The sequence below is a fragment of the Heptranchias perlo genome, chromosome 21 (assembly GCF_035084215.1).
Source record: "Heptranchias perlo isolate sHepPer1 chromosome 21, sHepPer1.hap1, whole genome shotgun sequence".
Taxonomy (NCBI): domain Eukaryota; kingdom Metazoa; phylum Chordata; class Chondrichthyes; order Hexanchiformes; family Hexanchidae; genus Heptranchias; species Heptranchias perlo.
The window spans coordinates 42997837-43023883 of record NC_090345.1 but is presented as its reverse complement, the minus strand read 5'-3'; the positions used below and the strand labels follow the sequence as shown (position 1 = coordinate 43023883).

The 26047-nt window shown below is 48.7% G+C and overlaps 1 protein-coding gene across 3 annotated transcripts in view; it reads right to left on the bottom strand.

The window, feature by feature from the left end:
• LOC137340191 (protein bicaudal C homolog 1-like) overlaps positions 1 to 26047 on the bottom strand; it is a 255822-nt gene that overhangs the window by 97081 nt on the left and 132694 nt on the right. For all 3 annotated transcript variants that reach the window (XM_068002585.1, XM_068002586.1, XM_068002587.1), the window contains one exon: positions 13788 to 13857. In XM_068002585.1, coding sequence (XP_067858686.1) covers positions 13788 to 13857 — 70 coding nt within the window. The remainder of the gene's footprint in view (positions 1 to 13787; positions 13858 to 26047) is intronic.

Genomic DNA, 26047 nt, shown 5'->3' with positions numbered 1-26047 from the left:
TGCTATATCATTCCACAAAGATGTAGGATCCTTACAGCCTGTGGCAGACACTAGGGGCACTCAGAACATTATGCTCCGATTAGCCTGACATTATTTGCATATCTTTAGATGAGCTTGGAAAAGTAGGTCCTTGACTTCAGCCAAGAAATCCCAGTGCGCCACTGCGATTTAATTAAGAAATGGTGGTGCTCTGGGCAGGACAATAGGAAATTTTAATCTGAAATTACCCTGCACTACAATTACGATCCTATTCAAGGCTGGATTTGAACCAAGACAACAGGTTTAAACCACTTACGACATTACAATGAACAGAAATGGCTCTGAATATAGAATTTTTTTTGTTTAAAATCTCTCAAGAGATGGATTCCAGTGGTTAGGATCATCTTGAATTGGGTTACTTTCTTCAATAACTTTCCAATTTCTTAACAATGTTTTATTCCTGAAAACTTTGTTTCTTTAGGTGCAAATGTGTTGCCGTGAAAAAAACCTCATTCAGCATTGCACTGAGGGGCCATCGCAGTGTTCGACGTCCCGCCTTTTGGGTGAGATGTTAAACTCCGATGTGTTTGCTTGCCCAGGTGGGGGGAAAATTAAATCCCACGGCACTATTTGAAGAACAATTTGCCTTGTGTCTAAGTTAACATTCCTTCCCCAACCAACCCACCCCAGGTTTAAACTCTCAAAATATACTTCTTGTGAACATCCTACCTCCCCCTCCCCGATGAGGGTTCGGTGGTGTAGTGGTCATGTTATTGGAATAGTAATCCGACCACCTGGACTAATAATCCAGTGGAACAGGAGTTCAAATCCTACCAGGGCAATTTGAGAATTTGAATTCTGGAAATAAAAAGCTGGTACCAGTAAAAGTGACCATGAAGTTGTCGGATTGTCGTAAAAACCCAACTGGTTCACTAGTGTCCTTTAGCGAAGAAAACCTGCCGTCCTTACCCGGTCTGGCCTATATGACTCCACACCAATGTGGTTGACTCTTAACTGCCCTCTGAAGTGGTCTAACAAGCCACTCAGTCAGGGGAAGTAATGATGGGCAATAAATACCAGCAACGCCCACATCCAGAGAATGAATTTTTAAAAATGGACGTCTCAAAGTTATGCAACTTTTGTGGCATTTCACAAAGTTTAGGTCATTAGTTCTTGTGGCTTGATACAAGAATCCATGAATCCATTTATGCTACAGCATCAGAAATTAGTGTAAAGGAAAAGGTTTATTGGCATGTGTGATATTCAGAGGGAAATGTGGAGTTCCTGATAGTTTCACCATTAGCTGTGAATTTACGTGCTGCCTGGGTGGAAAGCTGTTATTTGAAAATACTTTACTAGATATAAAGGCAAACACAGAGGCAACAGCTGTGAAAACAGAGTGCGGTCTATTGCAGCACTGCCTTATCTTGTTTTATTTACTGCATGTTTAACAAGCATACCCTGGTTCCCATGACGACCTGCTAGGAAGTTGGTGCATGAGGCCTGGTATGCTCCTTGTATCAGAATGCACAAGGGGGTGGAATTTAAAACCTCTGGTTTATGGGGACTGAGATCTTGTTATCACCAGTCTTTCATGGTGAGTGTCAGAATTTGGTTCCCAAGGGTAATAAATTGCACACTGACTTCGGTACAGTGCAGTAGGAATCCTTTAAAACCTGACATTTACATGTTTTTAAAACCAGCTGTCTCCATGACGATATATCCTTGGACAAAGCTATCACATCTCAACTCAACTCAAACTCACATTTTGCAAAAATTCCTTTACAGCTCCCTTTAGGTCCTTCCAACAGGGGCTGGAATTAATTCCAATTTAAGATGTTTTATCATTCATTAACGCAACGTAGGTTAACAAACACTTTCAGTCACTGAAACGAAGCAAGGCTTCAAAATACTTCTATTGTTCACTTTGGGTTTCCAGTTAGCTTGTCGAAGTCTGCGGTGTGAAGCCTCATTCAGTGCAGTCCTGAGAGAGCGTTATGTTGTTGGATGTGCCATATCGTGAATGAAATGTTAAATCAGGATCATGTCTGCCAGTTCAGGTGGACATAAGCGATCCTGTGGTACCATATGAAGATGAATGAGGAATTCTTCCCGTGCCCTGGCCAACATTCCTCCCTCAACCAGCCCCAGCAAAATACATTAACTGGTTATTCATCTCATTTGCTATTTGTGGGACCTCGCTGTGTGCTATTTGTGGGACCTCGCTGTGTGCTATTTGTGGGACCTCGCTGTGTGCTATTTGTGGGACCTCGCTGTGTGCTATTTGTGGGACCTCGCTGTGTGCTATTTGTGGGACCTCGCTGTGTGCTATTTGTGGGACCTCGCTGTGTGCTATTTGTGGGACCTCGCTGTGTGCTATTTGTGGGACCTCGCTGTGTGCTATTTGTGGGACCTCGCTGTGTGCTATTTGTGGGACCTCGCTGTGTGCTATTTGTGGGACCTCGCTGTGTGCTATTTGTGGGACCTCGCTGTGTGCTATTTGTGGGACCTCGCTGTGTGCTATTTGTGGGACCTCGCTGTGTGCTATTTGTGGGACCTCGCTGTGTGCTATTTGTGGGACCTCGCTGTGTGCTATTTGTGGGACCTCGCTGTGTGCTATTTGTGGGACCTCGCTGTGTGCTATTTGTGGGACCTCGCTGTGTGCTATTTGTGGGACCTCGCTGTGTGCTATTTGCTGCCACATTTGCCAATGGAAAAACAGTGATTACACTTTAAAAGTAATTCAGTGGATGCAAGGTACTTTGGAACATCCCGAGGACTTGATAAGGTGCTAAATAAATACTAGTTATTTCTGCCTTTCTATCAATAACTTCTGGACAATGGAGACTCGAAGGGCATTGGTGAAATACAGTCATCCATGACAGTGGATAAGCACAACCTGTGCTTGTCTCCTCGATGCCTGTAAAGTTAAGCTTACACAAACTACTTTGCAAAATAGTTTGGAGTTCCTTGGCCTGCAACCAAGAAGGAAAGATTTGCGTTTATATAGTGCCTTTCATGACCTCAGGGGTCCCAAAGCGCTTTACAGGCAATGAAGTAGTTTTGAAGTGTGGTCAATGTTGTAATGTAGGAAGGGCTTCTTTGTGCGAGCCTGGGCACCAACCTGTGAAGAGGATTTGTGCTAAGAAGGGGAAAGGGTAGGCTCTGGGCAACAGTAACCAGCTGCTCAGCGTCCTAGAGGAAAGTCAGCCTCGTGAAAGGCATATCTTGCGAAAGCCCCTTACACAAGGACCTGTATTAAGCAGTTGGCAACAAGTAAGCCTGGTGCACAGCACTGGATTTGGACACCTAGAACACCATCACAAACGGTCCTGCGTTGGTCATTCCATCACAATGAAGCCAAATGTTAAGCAACTTACAGTTGTATAGCGCCTTTCAAGTAGCAAAACACCTCAAGGGCGCTTCACAGCTGGGAGTCATACAGCTAATGAGGCAACTAAGCCTCGGAACAGCAGCTGTTGGAGGGTGTTTGTTTCCAGGAGACGGAGTCCAATAAGTTGTGCTCATCGATTTGGGGTTTGATATCTACCTTGATTGGAATGCTGAGATTTAAGACATTACCACTGAAGCACCACTCTTTCAGAACTATGCAGGTCCAACAACCGGCTGACCAAAAACAAACAAAGAACGCACACAAGTTCTTGTGTTTTTTTTCAAATAAACTAATGTGTGTTAATGAACTGTGCGAATATATAATTGCCAGCTGAGTACCTTGTACATAAATATTCCAATTTGGGCCATTGTTTTGGTTCAGATTCATTTAACACCACTCTCCCCCAATATGTGCTCCAAACCTGACTGAACAAGTCATCTGAAGAGAACACCCTGTTCACATTGAGGACTTTGCTAGTTCAGGTTTGTTGTTTTTTTTAAAAAAAACAAAACATGGGTTTAATTAGCTGGGGGGGGGGGGGGGGGGAGCAGGTGAAAGTGTTCGATGTCAGCAATAAATACACTTGTGTGAAATTCCTTAGTCAACCAAAAGGAACTAACCCATTTATTTTGATAATGAGTTGGTAGTAGGTGGTTTGACTGGCAGTGCAATATCATTGCACCCTCCTTATAGGGGCACCTTGTGAGGACAATGCCCCTTTAATTGGCAAGATATTTCATATATAAATTAATGTGGAGCATATTGAAAATATATGTTTTTTTTTTAAAACAAGCCCAAATGCAGATTAAAAGCCAGGTTTTTTTGATACGTCAATGAGCAAATAACTCATTGGAACTGTAGTAATTTATATTATTCAGTGGCTATTTTGCAGCCTGAAATAACTTCACTTTTCAACATTCCAACAATCCGCAAACATCAGTCGAAAGAAAGAGATCTGTGTAGTGCAGGGAGCTACAGTGGGTTTGACGGACACATTAGGTTCTTGCAATATTCTCTCACTCAACTGGTGGTCTAGTGCAACACACAGCAAGAGGACTGCATGAACTGAATACACGGCGGGTCTCGCCGAAGGAAATTCACTTACTGGCTTTGAGAAGCCAGCCCGCGTAACTCGAGCCCAGCAGCTTCCTATCAAGGCCCGTGTGTGAGACTTCAGCTGGATGCCTAATGCTACGACCTTGGCAGTACTTCTACGAGCCCGCAATGCTGACCGGGAGCCTCGCCTGCCGCCAACGTGTATCGGAGATTCAGCTCACGCTTCTCAGGATCTTCTGACCGTTAATTTTAATAAGTAGAATCACAGCAGGTGCCACTGTACAGTTTGTCAATACGTCGCAATTATAACACAGAAACAGGCTGTTGAGCTCAAGCGGTCTGTGTTGGTGTTAATCCTACACACGGGCAGTAGTCCTGATCCCATGTGCCCACCCGATTTCCATTTCCCCTTTCCTTCAACCACATTATCTAACCTATTCTTAAATGCTGACATGGTCTCTGCTTCAATCACTAAGTTCTTTGAAATTAAATAGAGCTTTGAGTTGGTTAGAAAAACAAACCAGTATCATTTCACTATAACTTCAGCAGATTTATGCTGATAAACAATATATCGGCCCAGCTGAATTTTAAAGTTCATTCACAAACTATGCAATTTGCAAAGAATTCAAAAGCCACTGAGGTTTTAACACCATGTGATCATTTTTCACACAAGTGATGAAAACCATATCCAGTGAACAAGAGATCAAATCCAGAGGCAAGCGACCTAAATTGGTGCATTAGTTTATCGTCCACAAAATGCATTCATAGAATACCTTTTGGGTCATCCCTGTTTGATAATGTGCAAGCATATTTGAAGATATCATAATCTATCAATTGTAACAGTTAATGTTTTACAATGAGTCATAGGAACAGGAGTAGGCCATTCAGCCCATTGGGCCTGCTCTGCCATTCAATTAGATTATGGCTGATCTTGTACCTGAACTCCATTTACCTGCCTTCGCTCCATATCTCTTGATACCCTTACCTAACAAAAATCTATCGATCTCAGTTTGAAAGCTCCAATTGTCCCCTAGCATCCACAGCCTTCAATAATAGCTGCTTCCTTCTTTGCAACCCAATCATGGTAGATACTGAGCCCTGGAAATGTTGGATGTGTTCTCGTACACAGATAATTGTGACAAAATAGGGAGGTTTCCGTGTTTTGTTTCATGTGATGCCAGATATTTAGACCAAATAGGATTTAAAAATTGGCTTCAGCCAGCTATCTCTCGGGGAAGAAGCAATTCTTCTGTGGCAATGACAACCAAAGCACGCAGCTGGCTGCATAGCTAGACCTTGACAGCATATGCAATGGGAAACTATTGTCCTAAATGGGTTTTCTTTGTTTGATTTATTTTGAAACTAGTCAAGTCAAAAAAATGTCTTGGTGTTTAGATTAGCCTCCTTGAAATGTTATTTTATGGAGAGTGACAGACAGGATCGTAGATCAATTCGAACTTCACTGATTGCTGTGTTACGGGAAATGCACGGAAAGACATGGAGGAAGCTGCGAGCATTCCCAATGTGAGGCTGACTCCTCCCCCAGCGACCTGAGTGACAGGGTCAGTGCGGACCAGAGTTCTCTCTCCCTTTTACCATATCCCCTTTTTGCTACAAATCCACCTCGTAGCTTGGTCCCAGACCTTGCATACGGTGTAAAGAAGCCCTTCCATTCTACATCTAGAATTTCTAAACCATGAACCACATTACAGGAAAGATGTGATTGCACTAGAGAAAGTATAGAGGAGATTTACAAGGATGTTGCCAGGACTGGAGAATTTTAGTTGTGAGGAAAGATTGGATAGGCTGGGGTTGTTCTCTTTAGAACAGGGGAGGCTGAGGGGTGATTTAATTGAGATGTATGAAATTATGAGGGGCCTAGACAGAGTGGACTGGAAGGAACTATTTCCCTTAGCAGAGAGGTCAAAAACCTGGGGGCATAGATTTAAAGTAATTGGTAGAAGGATTAGAGGGGAGTTGAGGAGAAATTTTTTCACCCAGAGGGTAGTGGGGGTCTGGAACCCACTGCCTGAAAGGGTGGTAGAGGCAGAAACCCTCAACACATTTAAAAAGTACTTGGGTATGTACTTGAAGTGCCGTAACCTACAAGGCTACGGACCAAGAGCTGGAAAGTGGGATTAGGCTGGGTAGCTCTTTTTTGACCGGCACAGACACGATGGGCCAGATGGCCTCCTTCTGTGCTGTAAATTTTTCTATGTTTCTATGAAAAAAAGAACTGTTCAGGCACATGTCTTAGGACTATGCTGTCATTGATGAAAGACCAAATGACTTCCACCATGTTGGTTTATATTTGTGACCAACACCAGCAATTGCAGAGCTGAGAAATGAATTGTCCATTTTCCCCAAAGTGACCTCAGTAAGCATTCTCAGATAAAGTGTCCTGAGAACTGGTCCAAGCAGGATTCCACCTAAATTACTCTTGTAATGTAAATCCGTGTCAACCAGAACAGCATCCACTACCACACCATATCCACTCATACGTTCCGTTATCTGAGCGATTAGGCCATATCACCATAACTTAGTGCCAAAATTACAGATATTAGTGCGCTGTGAATTCACACCCACAGGAGTACAGCTGGAAACTCTTCCCTCTCCAGCATCAACAGGGACTTGTGCCTCTGTTAGGGTAGGACAGGTTAAAACATACTGTACCACCAGACCCCAAAAAACTGTAGCCTCTCAGTAGATCCATGACTCCCTAAAACCATGGTGTCACGCTAGTAATTTAGTACAATTAACGGGGAATGGTTCTGAGGAGAGGGAATGGCATTTAATCTAAAAAGGGAAAAAAGGACCAAAATAATGTCCACAAGAAACTCTAGTCCCAGCAGGAAGTGACTTCATAACATATTTCCCGCACCAGGGTCCACAATCCGGAGGTATCCTTTTCATGAAGATGAACAGCAACTACCTTAAAAAACCATCGGAAGGGTGCATTTCCCAACCCAGAACAGTGAATATCTCCCTCAGGCGAAAGATTTTGTTATTGTTTGTTCTTTTTTTAAAAAAGGATTGTTTTAAGGAAGTATATTTTACATTGAAAGTACTCCTGCTAATCTCCAAGATCCAATTGTACCGATTCCATTTAGAGAGGATTATTTTTATGATCCCAAATAGATTTGGGGAAGGATTATCTAAGTTTTTTTTAAGGTTTAGAAATTAGCCTTTTTAAAATGGCTGCGGTCACCAAAGGACAAGCAAAGAAGTATACCTCCCTCAGGTGGCTATTTTTAAAATAGTGCGCACTGTGTAGGCCTAGTCGGCAACTTACTGGGGACTGCATGCTGGGTCGGAGAAACAGCAAAGCAACAGGAAGCATAAGTGAATGAGAAACAGCAGAGGGAACATGCACATGACAGAGAGAGCATGAGAAAGAGAGAGACAGAGAGAGAGAATGCACGAGATCACGTAGGCGTGAGACTACGAGAATGAGAGAGAGGACAGGAACAAGAGAGATAGAACGAGGAAAAAAACAGACCAGAGAAAATGAAAGAAACAAAAAAGACATACATTTATAAAGTGACTTTCACGATCTCAGGGCATCCCAACGTGCTTTATAGCCAATGAAGTACTTTTTGAAGTGTACTTACTGTTGTAATGTAAAGCAAAGAAAACCAACAAGGAGATGAAGTCAAGCAAGAAACAAAAAAGAAAGCTCCTGATAAACAAATGTTAAATGTAACCACACAGCAGTATTTGTCCTGCATGTGCAATGCTGAGAACAGTTTCTCCTTACAGCAGCAAGAGATGACAAAAAGATTCTATAAGAACAATGTCATGATAGAACAACAGCAATGAATGGCATTCTTATCAGTGGTGTAATAAATCTGTGCAATGCTTCAGTCTACTATTTGTTACGGTGCAATGGTGAAATTACTGAAGCAGAATGTAAAATAGAGGACAAAGTGTTGCTGTAGCCTAGGGGTTCCTAAGCCTTTTGGCTGTGCGGGATGCCTGGGTGTGTTTCATGGACCTTTGGGGGCCACTTATAAAGTACCAATTAATTTGCGTCTATCTCAAGTTGCCAATACTAACAGATCTTAGTGTTCTCATTTAGGATTTATTCACAGATGAAGCAACAGTGTGAAGAACAGCCCTTTCCAAACCTTCAGGCCCATAAAATTCAAGCGGGACAAGCCAACAAATATAAGCACGAACAGAACTGAACCGCCTGAGCTTCGAGGGGCAGATTGCCAGGGGCCAGGCACCAGAAATGGTCCAGAGGCTGCAGTTTGGACACCGTTGTATAACCATATCTGTATAGAAGCAATTACTACACCATTAAGAACTTGGTAAAGCACAAATAGTGCTCTCCTCACCCCAGGCTGGTTACTATCCACAGCCCTGGAAAGTACTCTCTTATTTCTCTACATGTAATAAGCACTATAGAAGCACAAGTTCTTTCCAGAGCCTAGGCCATTAGAAATGAAATTAGGGAGCACTTTGTCCACACAAAGTGTCATGGGAATCTGGAATACTCTCCCCCAACAGGCTGTGGATGCTGGGGGTCAATTGACAATTCCAAGACTGAGGTCGATAGATTTTTGTTCGGTAAGGATATCAAGGGATGTGGAGCAAAGGCAGGTAAATGGAGTTGAGGTACAGATCAGCCATGGTTTAATACAATGGTGGAACAGGCTCGAGGGGCTAAATGGCCTACTCCTGTTCCTATGAAACTGGGTCATCATTTTGAATGTATCTGAGCAATGCCAGGAGGCAGGAGCTTAAAAAGCTACAAGAAATAAAGCTGGCCGAGACCTTCTGAAGTCACTGAGTTTTAAATTTAATGGTACTGTATTTGACAGCATACTGTCTGCAACAGGGCATATTCCTGCACAGCAAGGTAACAACTACAACTTCACTTCATTCACCAGTTGTGAAACCGTAGATTTTCACAGCACTTCATTTCCAAGTTTACTCACAGTTGAAAACAAATTGCCATCTGATCATTGCAAACTGAATATTTACATATAACACATGTTCTTCAATGAGGTGTGAAAAGGGCATTCATAGTCTCTAAAGCCACAAATACCTCATGGTTACTTAAACAGTAGCATGACACTTAAATCTACATTAACGGGAGATTAATGTTCAATATCCTATTCTTGTCAGGGGTCCTGGGAAATGAATGATAGGTTCAATAAATGGCCTTTATTGGCTGAGCACAAAGCACTTTGCCATTAGGATGGTTCAAATTGATGAATTAATGCTTAGCAACACAACGCAGTATGTATCAAGGAGAGAGGACCGAGGCACTGGTTACTCTGCTTAAGTAGATACCTGATGTGTGAATGTTTCTGCCAAGTGAAGGGAAATTGCACTTACTGAATTTCTAATTCAATTAGTTTCACTAAATTAACCCAATGAAACAAATACACCATCACATAAAAACACAAAATGCTGGAAATACTCAGCAAGTCAGGCAGCATCCATGGAGAAAGAAACAGAGTTAACGTTTCAGGTCGATGACCTTTTCATCAGAACTGGAAAAAGTTAAAGATTAAACACTTTTTAAACAAGTACAGAACCAGGGAAAGTGGGGGAGGAAGTGGAGGGAAGGTCTGTGATAGGGTGGAGGGCAAGAATGATTAAATGACAAAAGGGATGATGGTGCAAGGTAAGGAGGGTGGTAATGGGACAGGTAAAGAAACAAAAGAGGGTCTAGAGGAGCTGTAAATGGCAACAGCAGAATCATTACCAGCACCTGCTGTCCAAAGAAATGGGAGCAGTGGTTATGATCTGAAGTTATTGAAATCAGTGTTGAGTCCGGAAGGTTGTAAAGTGCCTAAACGAAAGATGAGGTGCTGTTCCTCGAGCTTCCATTGAGCTTCACTGGAACATAAGAGGGTGAGGACTGAGATGTCAGAGAGGGAGTGGGATGGCGAATTAAAATGACAAATGACCGGCAGGTCAGGGTCACACTTGCGGACTGAGCGGAGATGTTCAGCAAAGCGATCACCCAATCACCATCACATAACTTATCTCAGCCATGAAGCCCAACACCTGTTCACTTCAGCCCCTCCCATCTCAATTCCAACCACTCAACTTCCCTTTTTCAGTTGCACGTTGACTGACATCATCAATCATAAGAACATAAGAAATTGGAGCAGGAGTAGGCCAATCGGCCCCTCGAGCCTGCTCCGCCATTCAATAAGATCATGGCTGATCTGATCCCAACCACAAATCTAAAGAACACAAGAAGTCGGAGCAGGACCCGGCCACATAGCCCCTGGGCCCTCTCCGCCACCCACAGGGCATTGACCGATCCGAACTCAGCTTCATGTCCAATTTCCTGCCCGCTCCCCATAACCCCTAATTCCCTTTACCTCCTATCCTCTGGCTGAATCCCGAAACCTGCATCATCACTCCCTTCACCACCACCACCCCACCTCCCCCCGTAATCCCCTTCAAAAAAAATTTACTCCCAACTCTTTCATCCTCTCCAACCACCAAGGTTGATCAAGAATTAATATTTCCAGCTTTGATTCTCGTCCAAAGTCTTCGAGAGCGGTCAACACAAGGCACAACATAGAGTGTGTGCGTGGGAAGATACTTGCTGGACTCTCTCTGCACCTCATCTTTAACCTTCCCTTTCCTTCTAAAGTCCTTGAACGCATTGTTATGCCACAACTAAACTCTCACCTCTCCCGATTCAAAGCTCTCCAATCAATCAAACTTCCGCTCAACAATACCAAAACCACATTGGTCATCCACATCCTGTGTGACTGAATTGTGGCCCACTGTCCTTCCTTATCATGCTCGATCTCTCCAACACCTTCAGCGCAGTCAACCACTTCATTCTCCTTCAACGTCTCTCCCCCGCATTACATAGGTACATAAGTAGGCCATTTAGTCCCTCGAGCCTGTTCTACCATTCAATGAGATCATGGCTGATCTGTGACCTAACTCCATATACTCGCCATAGCCACATAAACCTTAATACCTTTGGTTAACAAAAATCTATCAATCTCAGATTTAAAATTAACAATTGAACTAGCATCAACTGCCGTTTGTGGAAGAGAGTTCCAAACTTCTACCGCCCTTTGCGTGTAGAAGTGTTTCCTAACTTCATCCCGAAAAGCCCTGGCTCTAATTTTTAGGCTATGTCCCCTAGTCCTAGACTCCCCAACCAGCGGAAATAGTTTCTCTCTATCTACCCTATCAGTTTCCCTTAATATCTTGAAAAGTTTTGTGTTTCCCCTTAATCTTCTAAATTCCAGGGAATACAACCCTAGTTTGTGTAATGTCTCCTCGTAATTTAACCCTGGGAGTCCAGGTATCGTTCTCGTAAATCTACGCTGCACTCCTTCCAAGGTCAATAAATCCTTCCTAAGGTGTGGTGCCCAGAACTGAACAGAATACTCCAGGTGTGGTCTAACCAGGGCTTTTTATAGCTGTATCACCTCCAATGGCTTCTCCTCCTGTGACGGCACGGTCACCCCCCCTCCCCCGTATATCCCAGGATTCCACTCTTGGCTCCCCCGCCCCCCTATCATCATTTATATGCTACTCCTCCATGACATCATCTAGAAGGGTGGGGGTCAGTTTTCATACGCATGTCGACAAAACTCGGTCCCACCTCCTCCACTGACACCATGGCTGTTGCCACTCTTGCAAACTGCCTATCTAACATTAAAAGCTGGAAGAGCCACAACTTCCCCAGCTTAACGTCGGCAAAACTGAAGCCCTCTTTGGCTTCTGTAAACACCACCATGCTTCCTGCCTCGACTCCATTTCCCTCCCTTGCTGCCATTATAGGCTACCCCTAGAGGTCCAGAACATTGGTGCAATGCTTGTGTACACTTCATGAGTAAATACAATGTTCCAACAAGTTATTAACTGGATAGGAATTACCTGTACCTACATAGAGAAACCTTCCAAAAAAAAAACAAAGTACGTGTGGAGAGCAAGACCTGGTTCAGGTGAAGCATTGACTCAGGTGTTTCCCCGCAGTAGCCAAGGGTTAGTCCACAAACCTGAGTTTTATCCACGCATGCACAAATCTTGACATCTGTTCCGTGGACTTCACATTTTGTGATGCCACTTCACTCAGTTGTCCCATCAAGACAATAAATAGAAGCATTGAACACAAAAACAAGGAAGCCGTGTTAAACCGTTACAAATCACTGGTTAGGACTCAGCTGGAGCATGTGTACAATTCTGGGCACCACACTTTAGGAAAGATGTCAAGACCTTGGAGAGGGTACAGAGGAGGTTTACCAGGATCATACCAGGGATGAGGGACTTCAGTTATGTGGAGAGATTGGAGAAACTGGGATTGTTCTCCTTTGAGCAAAGAAGATTAAGGGGAGACCTAATAGAGGTATTCAAAATTATGAAGGGGTTTTGATAGAGCAAGTAGGGAGAAACTGTTTCCTCTGGCAAGTGGGTCGGTAACCAAAGGTCATAGATTTAAAATAATTGGCAAAAGAACTAGAGGGGAAATGATGAGAATATTTTTTCACACAGAGGGTTGTTAAGATCTGGAACACACTACCTGAAAGGGAGGTGGAATCAGATTCCATAGGAACTTTCAAAAAGCGATTGGACATGTACTTGAAGAGGACTAATTTGCAGAGTTATGGGAAAAAGCTGCGGTGAGCGAAAAAATTAGAGAGCTCTTTCAAAGAGCCGGCTCAGGCACGACGGGCCGAATGGCCTCCTACCGTGCTGTAAGATTCTATGATTCTAAGAACATCTCTACAAAGCCTCCATCTGCCCAGCGATGAAATATTATGCTCATGTTTGGCAGAATGCAAAGTTGCACCTGCATTTTGCTCCTGGACTTATTACCATCCAAAGCAACGAAAACCCATCGACCTGGACGAAGATCACCAACTCTACCTCCTCAACTCCTGAGAAAGAGGTGGCTGGGCCATCAATTGACTATAAGATCATTCCTGGAGAGGCACTACTGCAGTTGCTGGTGTTTATCAATTGCATCCGAGGCCAGATTTGGATGTACAGCCCACTTACTAGCCGGGGTGGGGATCTAAAAAATAGAGCGGCCAAAGTACCTAGTGTGAGAGGCAGAAAAAACGCAAGAATACAACAGCGTGTGCCTGAGACAGGAAGTACAAAACACCAACATTTGTCATGCAGCAGTTAAATGAATATCATTCCCTGTCCTGGAGTTTGGTTACGTCACTACCCCTGTGAAGGAAAACTTTTCACGGTACACAGTGATTTCTTATTGTAGAATATAACAATCCACTCGAGGAAGTCTCTGCCAGAATGAACTTAATATCTCACCGATGAAAACTTCTTGATATTTTCATTCTACAAACAATTGGATTTTTTTCTTCTGCAATCATGTTACTGGTTGAAAGTCACTTACCTTTCTTAGACTTGGCTCCAATCTTCAGTTTGGATGGCCACGCTATTTGTGTGTTCGTTTCTTCCATAATCTGTCAAAAGGTTTGAAAAATAATTAATGTGTCATTTGAATTGGTAGAATGCAAGATTTATTTCAATTTGAAAAACACTGAACTAGTTGCATTTTCTAATGCACTGTCTTCCCTCTCTGGCTCGAAGTCTGGGCCAATCGCACTAAATATGTGCCGATCAGCTAGAAAGTCAACCACTGACCCGTACAGATTGGGAAATGACTGCTTAAAGAAATCAATCCATCCGTTGGATGGCAACACACCATCTCAGAATGGACGCTCAGAATTTCCCAAGTGGCCAGTTCCTGATTTCTGCCAAGCCATCAAATAAAGGATTGATCTTCTGGGTAGGGTAGTGGAGGCAAAAAAAAAACCTCTGCATTCTCAACAGATAGCTAGTTGCTGTGATGGCAGATTTCTAAGAAAGAACAAACTCGATGGGCAGAATGGCCTTTCTCAAAGGATTGCTAGATGCTGTGACAAGAGATTTGCAGGTTTCTGTGAGCCTGCTGGACTCCTTCATCTGTACTTATCTTTATGAACTGAACCCAGCTGAGCTGCTCCCCCTCAAGATGTGTGGGAGAGAGAGAGAGAGAGAGAGAGAGAGAGAAAACAAATCTGGTGTACAAGTCAACAGCCTGCTTGCTCGTTAACCTTCTAGCAACTGTTTAAATAGCACCTTATTAACTTGTCCCGCAGAACTTTTTTGAAACCAGCAGCGGTTAATAATTATATTACAAGACATTGGTTTCACTCTGTCTCGCTACTGGCCCCATAAAAACAAGTGGCCATGTTTTTTTCTTTGGCTGTTGGCTTGAAATCCCTCAAGGAAGCACCGTCTCTGTCTCTGGCCTGTAACAACCTCCCACAGCCAAATAGCTGCCGCACGTACAGCTGTTTCAAAGTGGATCTGGCTGCTCGAACTCTTCAATCTGAATGAATTACAAAACTCTTGGATTAGAGTAACTCACTCCCAGACATCTGTTTAATGAATCTGATGGATTAGCTGCAAATGGGAATGTGCATGACATGTATATTGGAGTGTCAAATTTTCCTCAAAAGAAGAAGTGAATGCAAACAGTCTGGTGGGATAGCAGTGGAGGCCCTTCCATCTCATGAAGTATGTAAGAGGTGTGAAAAGACAGCTCATTGGAAGGCCAATTATATGGTTAGTTTAATACTTCAGTTCAGCACAGGAGTTTTTTTTATTTGTTCATGGGATGTGGGCGTTGCTGGCAAGGCCAGCATTTATTGCCCATCCCTAATTGTCCTCGAGAAGGTGGTGGTGAGCCGCCTTCTTGAACCGCTGCAGTCCGTGTGGTGAAGGTTCTCCCGCAGTGCCGTTGGGTAGGGAGTTCCAGGCTTTTGACCCAGCGACGATGAAGGAACGGCGATATATTTCCAAGTCCGGATGGTGTGTGACTTGGAGGGGAACGTGCAGGTGGTGTTGTTCCCATGTGCCTGCTGCCCTTATCCTTCTAGGTGGTAGAGGTCGCGGGTTTGGGAGGTGCTGTCAACGAAGCTTGGCGAGTTGCTGCTGTGTGCACAGGCTCCATGTGTATCAGGTGTCAGCTGTAGCTCAGTGCGTAGCACTCTCGCCTCTGAGTCAGAAGGTTGTGGGTTCAAGCTCCACTCCAGAGACTTGAGCACAAAATCTAGGCTGGCACTCTAGTGCAGAACTGAGGGAGTGCTGCACTGTCGGAGGTGCCATCTTTTGGATGAGACGTTGAAGAGAGATAGGGAGGGGCGAGGCCATGGAGGGACTTGAACACGAGGATGAGAATTTAAATTCGAGGCGTTGGTGGACCGGGAGCCAATGCAGGTCTAAAAATGTAGCCAATAATACTGTTTATTGTGACGGCTTATTTTTGTGGTCTTCTTTCAGCAAAGGCAAGTAGTTAGTTTTGAGAAACAATTCTTCATAAAAAGTAAATATTTTATCTGAACTACACTGCCTTGGTTCAGTAGCCCAAACATGTGCTAAGGTTGCAATTGAATTCCAGAGTCCAGGCCTGACCTGACTCGGTGTGAGAATCCCTGAAGGAGGTAGTCTCACATTCCTTTTGGTTTAACAAAGCATGGAATGCAACTCCTGCGTGATGTCAAACTCAAGTTACAAAGTGCTCAAAGTCCCCAGCGCCTCTTGGAAATTGTTCATAAATACAGAGAAAAAAAGGGTTACACGACTGTTTACTTCAGACAGTGGACACAATTCCTGCCTCACATTGGGCAATAATCTTCTAACATCAGCAATACTCAACGAAAAGACAGCACTATCGTGTTCCCGTTATACTGCGGCCCGTCTGAGTGGCTGGATGTCACGTACATGCTACATAATAACAACCACATTTATCACAACAACACAAGATATTTATATTATAAAATGCAAAGACACAAAGATGGAAATAAACGAGAGCTGACATTTGCAACCATTACCTACGCCACAGCTCAGGCTCGCTTTGTGGTTGAACTGGAGACTGGAAGCTTTAACTGAACTTCTTTATGGGGCTGAACAAACTGAAGGAAAAGGGAGAGAACAAGAGCTAGAGGTGAAGAGGGGGGTCTGGTGACTCTCATCACAAACAGGCAGTCCGATAAATGGGCTCACTTATCTTTCGGCGTCAAGTTCTAATGAAGGGTCTCCACCCAAAATAATAACCTGTCTTTTCTCAAATCGGATGCTGGTGGGACTGCTGTGTCTTTCCAGCATCTTCTGTTTTTAATTTCCCATCTCATTCATGAAAGATCAGCCAATTCATTAAAATCAACCACCCATATGGAAAACCTATTAACTATATTGTTCGCAATCAGCTCTTTACAACATATTGAAGCTCCTTTACTGTTACTTCGAATTTTTCTGCCAAAAGCAACTAAGAGAGGAATGTTACAATAACAGAGCTTTTCTCAAACTGCCAGCACCACTTCTATGGGAATGCTCGTTCTCTGGAACACCCACCCAACATAGGAAATGAGAACATCCAGAGGCAACATAGGACCAAGAGCTACTGCCAGGCTACAGTCGCGGAGGGGGGAAAATAGAGAGCGAGCGAGCGGGAGGGGGGAAAAATAGAGAGCGAGCGAGCGGGAGGGGGGAAAAATAGAGAGCGAGCGAGCGGGAGGGGGGAAAAATAGAGAGCGAGCGAGCGGGAGGGGGGAAAATAGAGAGCGAGCGAGCGGGAGGGGGGAAAATAGAGAGCGAGCGAGCGGGAGGGGGGAAAATAGAGAGCGAGCGAGCGGGAGGGGGGAAAATAGAGAGCGAGCGAGCGGGAGGGGGGAAAATAGAGAGCGAGCGAGCGGGAGGGGGGAAAATAGAGAGCGAGCGAGCGGGAGGGGGGAAAATAGAGAGCGAGCGAGCGGGAGGGGGGAAAATAGAGAGCGAGCGAGCGGGAGGGGGGAAAATAGAGAGCGAGCGAGCGGGAGGGGGGAAAATAGAGAGCGAGCGAGCGGGAGGGGGGAAAATAGAGAGCGAGCGAGCGGGAGGGGGGAAAATAGAGAGCGAGCGAGCGGGAGGGGGGAAAATAGAGAGCGAGCGAGCGGGAGGGGGGAAAATAGAGAGCGAGCGAGCGGGAGGGGGGAAAATAGAGAGCGAGCGAGCGGGAGGGGGGAAAATAGAGAGCGAGCGAGCGGGAGGGGGGAAATAGAGAGCGAGCGAGCGGGAGGGGGGAAATAGAGAGAGCGAGAGAGCGGGAGGGGGGAAATAGAGAGAGCGAGAGAGCGGGAGGGGGGAAATAGAGAGCGAGCGAGCGGGAGGGGGGGAAATAGAGAGCGAGCGGGAGGGGGGAAATAGAGAACGAGCGGGAGGGGGGAAATAGAGAACGAGCGGGAGGGGGGAAATAGAGAGCGAGCGAGCGGGAGGGGGGAAATAGAGAGCGAGCGAGCGGGAGGGGGGAAATAGAGAGCGAGCGAGCGGGAGGGGGGAAATAGAGAGCGAGCGAGCGGGAGGGGGGAAATAGAGAGCGAGCGAGCGGGAGGGGGGAAAATAGAGAGCGAGCGAGCGGGAGGGGGGAAATAGAGAGCGAGCGAGCGGGAGGGGGGAAATAGAGAGCGAGCGAGCGGGAGGGGGGAAATAGAGAGCGAGCGAGCGGGAGGGGGGAAATAGAGAGCGAGCGAGCGGGAGGGGGGAAATAGAGAGCGAGCGAGCGGGAGGGGGGAAATAGAGAGCGAGCGAGCGGGAGGGGGGAAATAGAGAGCGAGCGAGCGGGAGGGGGGAAATAGAGAGCGAGCGAGCGGGAGGGGGGAAATAGAGAGCGAGCGAGCGGGAGGGGGGAAATAGAGAGCGAGCGAGCGGGAGGGGGGAAATAGAGAGCGAGCGAGCGGGAGGGGGGAAATAGAGAGCGAGCGAGCGGGAGGGGGGAAATAGAGAGCGAGCGAGGGGGAGGGGGAAAATAGAGAGCGAGCGAGCGGGAGGGGGGAAATAGAGAGCGAGCGAGCGGGAGGGGGGAAATAGAGAGAGAGAGAGAGAGAGAGCGCGGGAGGGGGAAAATAGAGAGAGAGAGAGAGCGGGAGGGGGAAAATAGAGAGAGAGAGAGAGCGGGAGGGGGAAAATAGAGAGAGAGAGAGAGAGAGCGCGGGAGGGGGAAAATAGAGAGAGAGAGAGAGCGAGCGAGCGGGAGGGGGGAAATAGAGAGAGAGAGAGAGCAGGAGGGGGAAAAGAGAGAGAGAGCGGGAGCGGGAGGGGGAAGAGAGAGAGAGCGGGAGGGAGAACAACAATTTGCATTTATGTAGCACCTTTAACGTAGGAAAAGGTCCTAAGCCGCTTCACAGGTGCGTTATCAAACAAAATTTGACACTGACCCCACGTAAGGAGATATTGGGACAGGTGTCCAAAAGCTTGGTCACAGAGGTAGGTGTTAAGGAGCATCTTAAAGTAGGAGAGAGGTAGAGAGGAGGAGAGGTTTAGGGAGGGAATTCCAAAGTTTAGGACCTCGGCAGCTGAAGGCAGAGTCGCCAATGGTGGAGCGATTAAATCGGGGATGCGCAGGAGGCCAGTATTGGAGGAGTGCAGAGATCTCGGAAGGTTGTCGGGCGTGGAGGAGATAGGGAGGGGCGAGGGCGTGGAGGAGATAGGGAGGGGCGAGGGCGTGGAGGAGATAGGGAGGGGCGAGGGCGTGGAGGAGATAGGGAGGGGCGAGGGCGTGGAGGAGATAGGGAGGGGCGAGGGCGTGGAGGAGATAGGGAGGGGCGAGGGCGTGGAGGAGATAGGGAGGGGCGAGGGCGTGGAGGAGATAGGGAGGGGCGAGGGCGTGGAGGAGATAGGGAGGGGCGAGGGCGTGGAGGAGATAGGGAGGGGCGAGGGCGTGGAGGAGATAGGGAGGGGCGAGGGCGTGGAGGAGATAGGGAGGGGCGAGGGCGTGGAGGAGATAGGGAGGGGCGAGGGCGTGGAGGAGATAGGGAGGGGCGAGGGCGTGGAGGAGATAGGGAGGGGCGAGGGCGTGGAGGAGATAGGGAGGGGCGAGGGCGTGGAGGAGATAGGGAGGGGCGAGGGCGTGGAGGAGATAGGGAGGGGCGAGGGCGTGGAGGAGATAGGGAGGGGCGAGGGCGTGGAGGAGATAGGGAGGGGCGAGGGCGTGGAGGAGATAGGGAGGGGCGAGGGCGTGGAGGAGATAGGGAGGGGCGAGGGCGTGGAGGAGATAGGGAGGGGCGAGGGCGTGGAGGAGATAGGGAGGGGCGAGGGCGTGGAGGAGATAGGGAGGGGCGAGGGCGTGGAGGAGATAGGGAGGGGCGAGGGCGTGGAGGAGATAGGGAGGGGCGAGGGCGTGGAGGAGATAGGGAGGGGCGAGGGCGTGGAGGAGATAGGGAGGGGCGAGGGCGTGGAGGAGATAGGGAGGGGCGAGGGCGTGGAGGAGATAGGGAGGGGCGAGGGCGTGGAGGAGATAGGGAGGGGCGAGGGCGTGGAGGAGATAGGGAGGGGCGAGGGCGTGGAGGAGATAGGGAGGGGCGAGGGCGTGGAGGAGATAGGGAGGGGCGAGGGCGTGGAGGAGATAGGGAGGGGCGAGGGCGTGGAGGAGATAGGGAGGGGCGAGGGCGTGGAGGAGATAGGGAGGGGCGAGGGCGTGGAGGAGATAGGGAGGGGCGAGGGCGTGGAGGAGATAGGGAGGGGCGAGGGCGTGGAGGAGATAGGGAGGGGCGAGGGCGTGGAGGAGATAGGGAGGGGCGAGGGCGTGGAGGAGATAGGGAGGGGCGAGGGCGTGGAGGAGATAGGGAGGGGCGAGGGCGTGGAGGAGATAGGGAGGGGCGAGGGCGTGGAGGAGATAGGGAGGGGCGAGGGCGTGGAGGAGATAGGGAGGGGCGAGGGCGTGGAGGAGATAGGGAGGGGCGAGGGCGTGGAGGCACTTGAAAAGAAGGATGAGAATTTTAAAATCGAGGTGCTCCCGGACCGGGAGCCAATGTAGGTCAGGGAGCACAGGGGTGATGGGAGAACGGGACTTGGTGAGAGTTAGGATTAAGGGCAGCAGAGTTTAGGATGAGCTCAAGGTTATGGAGAGTGGAAGTCCAGTCTAGAGGTAACAAAGGTATAGATGAGGGTTTCAGCAGCAGATGAGCTGTGGCAGGGACAGGGACAGGGACGGAGACGGAGACGGAGACGGGCGATGTTATGGAGGTGGAAGTAGGCGTCTTGGGAGGGGGAAAGAGAGAGAGCGCGTGCGGGGAAAGAGAGAGAGAGAGAGAGAGAGAGAGAGAGAGAGAGAGAGAGAGAGAGAGAGAGAGCGAGCGTATGGGGAAGAGAGTGTGTGAGCTCAATTTTCCAGTGAAGTAGTGGGTGTGTTCGGGGTGCGGGGGGCTCCGAAAATCGCGGAAATCCTGAGTGGGTTTGGAGCCCGGCCCCAACCCGCAGACTTCCAGGTTCCCCATTGACACGTTTGGGTGTGCGCCCCTCCCGAATGCGGAAGTCCCGCCGGCTTTAACGGCCGGCGGGATGATCATTTATATAGTTGTTGAGGTAGTTGAAGTAATTGAAGTACTTAATTTTCTCCACCTTTTGGCAAGGGTGTGATTTTGAAGCATCCTCAGCGTGTTTCCCGTGCTGTGGGAAACACTCCCTGTTGAAACAGGCGTGTTTCAGCCAGCAGCCAGTGGGAGATTCAAATGCTTATTTGACAGATGAGGAGAGAAGGTCACTTATTGCAACAGGGCACTCTGTTATTTCAGACAAAGTTTTGGCTGCAAGATCTTTGTGTTTACACTGAAAATTCTTACTTCCCACTCAAAATTCTGCTGTTCAAACATATTTAACTACTTTTCGGACCCCCTCAAACTCACACCGTCAGGATGAGGGGGGTGCCATGGCGGCATTCACAACTACATCCGAGGATGAGCAACATCACCAGCCTCGCCAGGCACGGTATCCACCTCCGCCACGTGGAGCTCCACAACACAGTGCAGTGCCACAGGCACCTGCACAAGAGCACAGAGGGCAACAACAGAGAGAACAATGTTTCAGGAGGCACTATGCTCACCACAGGGTCTACAGACCGAGGCTCATCTTCCTGGACCTCTCTGAGGAGCAGTGCATATGGAGGCTCAGAGTCAGTCGCCAGGTAGTCGCAGACATCTGCAGCCTCCTTCATGCCAAGCTGCTCCCAGCTGGGCCGAGCAGCATCTCCTTACCTGTCACTGTCAAAGTCACCACTGCCCTCAACTTCTTCGCCTCCGATCATTCCAGGCTACCGCAGGGGACATTGCAGGGGTCTCTCAGTTGTCTGCACACAAGTGCATAAGGCAGGTCACCAACGGCTTGTTGCGCAGGGCCTTGGAGTATATCGACTTCCCCATGGGCGATCTCAGCCAGACGGAGAGGGCAGTGGGATTCCACTCTGTGGCTGGATTCCCACGGGTGCAGGGTGTAATCAATTGCACCCATATAGCAATACGAGCACCTCCACACGAGCCAGGACTGTTCATCAACAGGAAGGGCTGTCACTCCATCAACACTCAGCTCATTTGTGACCACCGCAAGAGATTCCTTCACGTGTGTGCCAGATACTCTGGCAGCTGGCACGATTCCTTCATCCTCTGGGAATCCACCATCCCGCCCCTCTTCCACACACCGAACACCATTAAGGGCTGGCTCCTCGGGGACAAGGGATACCCCCTGCACACGTGGCTTATGACACCTCTGAGGGACCCCATCACCGAGTAACAGCGTCAATATAACAACAGCCACATCACCACCAGGTCTACAATTGAGCATGTTATAGGGCTGCTCAAGATGCGCTTCAGGTGCCTTGACTGTTCTGGGGGAGCGCTTCAATACACACCAGACAGAGTGGGACGCATTATAGTCCTGTGTTGTGCCCTGCACAACATGGCACAACAGAGAGGGGTGCCGTTGGAGGAGGCCCCATCCACATCTACCACCCACATTGAGGAGGAGGAGGAGGGAGAGGAGGTGGAGGAGGAGCAGGAGGAACCCATGGGCAGAGCAGCAGCTCACCTGGCTGCTCGTGAGGCCAGGGAGTCACTGATATGTGAACGGTTCTCCTAACATCAGACAGTGTGAAGAGTCCAGTCCTCAGACCACCTGGATAGAGCAGCGCCCACACCAGCCCCCACCCCCCTCCCCTCTCTGCACAAAACAGGCCTGTAACTACACATACACCCAGTGTAGAGTGACCCACTGGGTGGCATCAAGTGTCAGCGTTCATGGTGAACCTCATGAAAGGGCCCTATCACAAAAGCCAGTCAAGAATGGGCAAGACATGGCAGGAGTGGTGACAATTATAATATTCAATGTGAGTTTAATAAAAAGCAAATATAAATAAAAAAACATGACCAACCGTCAAATACCCTTGTGCATGCCCTTCGCCTTTCTCTTCCGACTACCCCTACATGGTGCATCCCCTGTGGCTGCAGCAGAGGTAGTGGCAGGTTGCTCTTGTTCATGACCTGACCGATTAGATGCTTTGGGCCTACGCCCTCTGGGTTTTGGAGCCCGTGAGGGCCCCTCCAACGACTGCTCCACCTGTACCTGTGCAGGGGCAGACTCAACCACCTGGAGAGGAGGCAGCATTGCGGGTACTGGTTGAGAGGGGGTCAAGGGGTGAGACGTGGGAGCACTTTGAGTGGCGTCCCCACTTCCACGTCCCCTTTCGTCATCATCCCTTGCCTGGGTCAGGCCCACATCACTCCTACTACTCAGCTGGACGACAGTTTGGAGGATATGTGAGGCCAGTGCTGGTGTATCTGCCTGCCTGTTTAAGGCGGCAGAATGTTGTTCACCTTGAGTCCGAACGGCCGTTGTCAGGGCCTGAATGGACTCTTTTGTGAGCCGTGCTTGCAGCTCAATGGAGGCTAGCCTTCTCTCCGTCGCAGACATTCCCGCACTTACTTGTGACACTATCTCAGAGAGTTGCTCACGTCCCTGTGACACTATCTCAGAGATTCCCTCCTGTACCTGTGCCACCATTCCACTCATGCAGGAGTTGGACTCCTCCATCCTCTGCGCTATTGTGGAGAGTGCACGTGGCATCTGTTCCAGCACTTCGCAAATGTGCTGCTGCCCCTCGATCATTCTCCATTTAAAGGATGGCCCCCAGGGTTCAGCATCTGTGTCCAGCTGAGCAGAGCCTGGAGAGGAGTGCTCCCAATGATGTGGACTCTCCACAGCTGCCCCTGCCCCTGCCATCAGCGTCTGCTAGGACCCACCGAGGTGTGAGTATCTGCGCTGGTGGATGGCTTGCTCAGATGTGACGGTGCCCCCTCAGAGGTGACGGTGCCCCCTCAGAGGCCGGCAGGTCCTCTGAGGAATCGCTCTCTGCCATCACAGCGGTCGCTGAAGGCCCTGTAATAGACAGAAGGCAATATTAAGTATCATCACAGATATAACATGTTGCAATGAACATACTGAGGTGCTGAAGATGGCAAGGCATGTTAACATCAATTCATATTGTGTGTGCTGAATGTTAAAGTTGTGTCACTAGACGTTTGTTGGGTGCCAGTCTCGGCATCCCTGGCGGACAGGCACTCGAGGGACAGAGCTCCAGCGCCTCCTGCTCCATGTCTGTGAGGACGACAATTTGTTGCGGCCCCCCCTCCAGTCCTTGCCCTCTCCTGTGCATTCTGAGCTCTCTTCTCTCCTATAAGGGGAGAAAGTACAGATGGGAGAGTGAGTGATGGTGAAGTGGCCAACTGATGAATGCATTGGTTTGGATGCAGCTGACCGTGAAAGAGATGCATCAGAGGGTGAGCATGAGACAGAGCCATGACATTGGATTGGGTTAAGTGGTAGTGGTGGGATGACTAATGGGGAGGTGAGGGAGTGCAGATAAGTTGAGGATGAGCCTTAAGTGGGTGTGAGGAGTGATGTGATAGAGTAGTCCCGGCAGTACAGAATGAGTTGTGGGGTGGGGGTGGTGATGTGGAAGATGGAATGTAGGAGAATCAGTAGGTGTACTCACTTTGGCTGACCTAGTTCGGTCATTGAAGTGCTTCCTACACTGGATCCAGGTGTGGGAGATGTTGATGCTGCAGGTGACCTCTTCTGCCACCTCGAGCCAGGCCTTCTTGGTGGCAGAGGTAGGCCACTTCCTCCCGTCCACCAGGTAGAACACATCCCTCCTCCTCCTCTTCACCACATCCAGTAGCACCTGGAGTGAGGCATTGTTGAATCTTGGAGCAGCCTTACTCCTGTGCTGCTCCATTGTGGTGTGTGGGTCTTTGCTCCAGGAGCAGCCATTGGAGGACTGCCCCTTTAAATAGAGCTCCTCCAGCTGACAGCCTGTGATGTGGGTGTGCAGTCCGCCCGCTGCGCAGCTTTCGGACGGCAAACCCGGGAGCCACGACTCATGATCGCGTGCGAAACAGACATTTTTAATTGGTCGGTTACCCACACACCCAATCACCTCCCCGCTGACATCCCACCTCCACACAAATATCGGGGCCAGTGTACAGGAGAGAGAGAGAGAGAGAGCGCGTGGGGAAAGAGAGAGAGAGAGAGTGTGTGCGTGGGGAAAGAGAGAGAGAGAGAGGAGAGAGAGTGTGCGCGTGGGGAAAGAGAGAGAGAGAAGTGTGCGCGTGGGGAAAGAGAGAGAGAGAGAGAGTGCGCGTGGGGAAAGAGAGAGAGAGAGAGTGTGCGCGTGGGGAAAGAGAGAGAGAGAGAGAGAGAGTGTGCGCGTGGGGAAAGAGAGAGAGAGTGTGCGCGTGGGGAAAGAGAGAGAGAGAGAGAGAGAGTGTGCGTGGGGGAAAGAGAGAGAGAGAGAGAGAGTGTGCGTGGGGAAAGAGAGAGAGAGTGTGCGTGGGGAAAGAGAGAGAGAGAGTGTACGTGGGGAAAGAGAGAGAGAGAGTGTGCGTGGGGAAAGAGAGAGAGAGAGAGAGAGTGTGCGTGGGGAAAGAGAGAGAGAGAGAGTGTGCGTGGGGAAAGAGAGAGAGAGAGAGAGAGTGTGCGTGGGGAAAGAGAGAGAGAGAGAGTGTGCGTGGGGAAAGAGAGAGAGAGAGAGAGAGTGTGCGTGGGGAAAGAGAGAGAGAGAGAGAGAGAGTGTGCGTGGGGAAAGAGAGAGAGAGAGAGTGTGCGTGGGGAAAGAGAGAGAGAGAGAGAGTGTGCGTGGGGAAAGAGAGAGAGAGAGAGAGTGTGCGTGGGGAAGAGAGAGAGAGAGAGAGTGTGCGTGGGAAAGAGAGAGAGAGAGAGAGTGCGTGGGGAAAGAGAGAGAGAGAGAGAGAGAGAGAGAGAGAGAAGAGAGTGCGTGGGGAAAGAGAGAGAGAGAGAGAGAGAGAGAGAGAGAGAGAGAGTGCGTGGGGAAAGAGAGAGAGAGAGAGAGAGAGAGAGAGAGAGAGAGTGCGTGGGGAAAGAGAGAGAGAGAGAGAGAGAGAGAGAGCGCGTGGGAAAGAGAGAGAGAGAGTGTGTGCGTGGGGAAAGAGAGAGAGAGAGAGAGAGAGAGAGAGAGAGAGAGAGAGAGAGAGTGTGCGTGGGGAAAGAGAGAGAGAGAGAGAGAGAGAGTAGTTGCGTGGGGAAAGAGAGAGAGAGAGAGAGAGAGAGAGTGTGCGTGGGGAGAAGAGAGAGAGAGAGAGGGAGAGAGAGAGAGAGAGAGTGTGCGTGGGGAAAGAGAGAGAGAGAGAGAGAGAGAGAGAGAGAGAGAGAGAGAGAGAGAGAGAGAGAGTGTGCGTGGGGAAAGAGAGAGAGAGTGTGCGTGGGGAAAGAGAGAGAGAGTGTGCGTGGGAAAGAGAGAGAGAGAGTGTGTGGGAAGAGAGGGGGGAGGTGATTTTAAAACCCTAATAA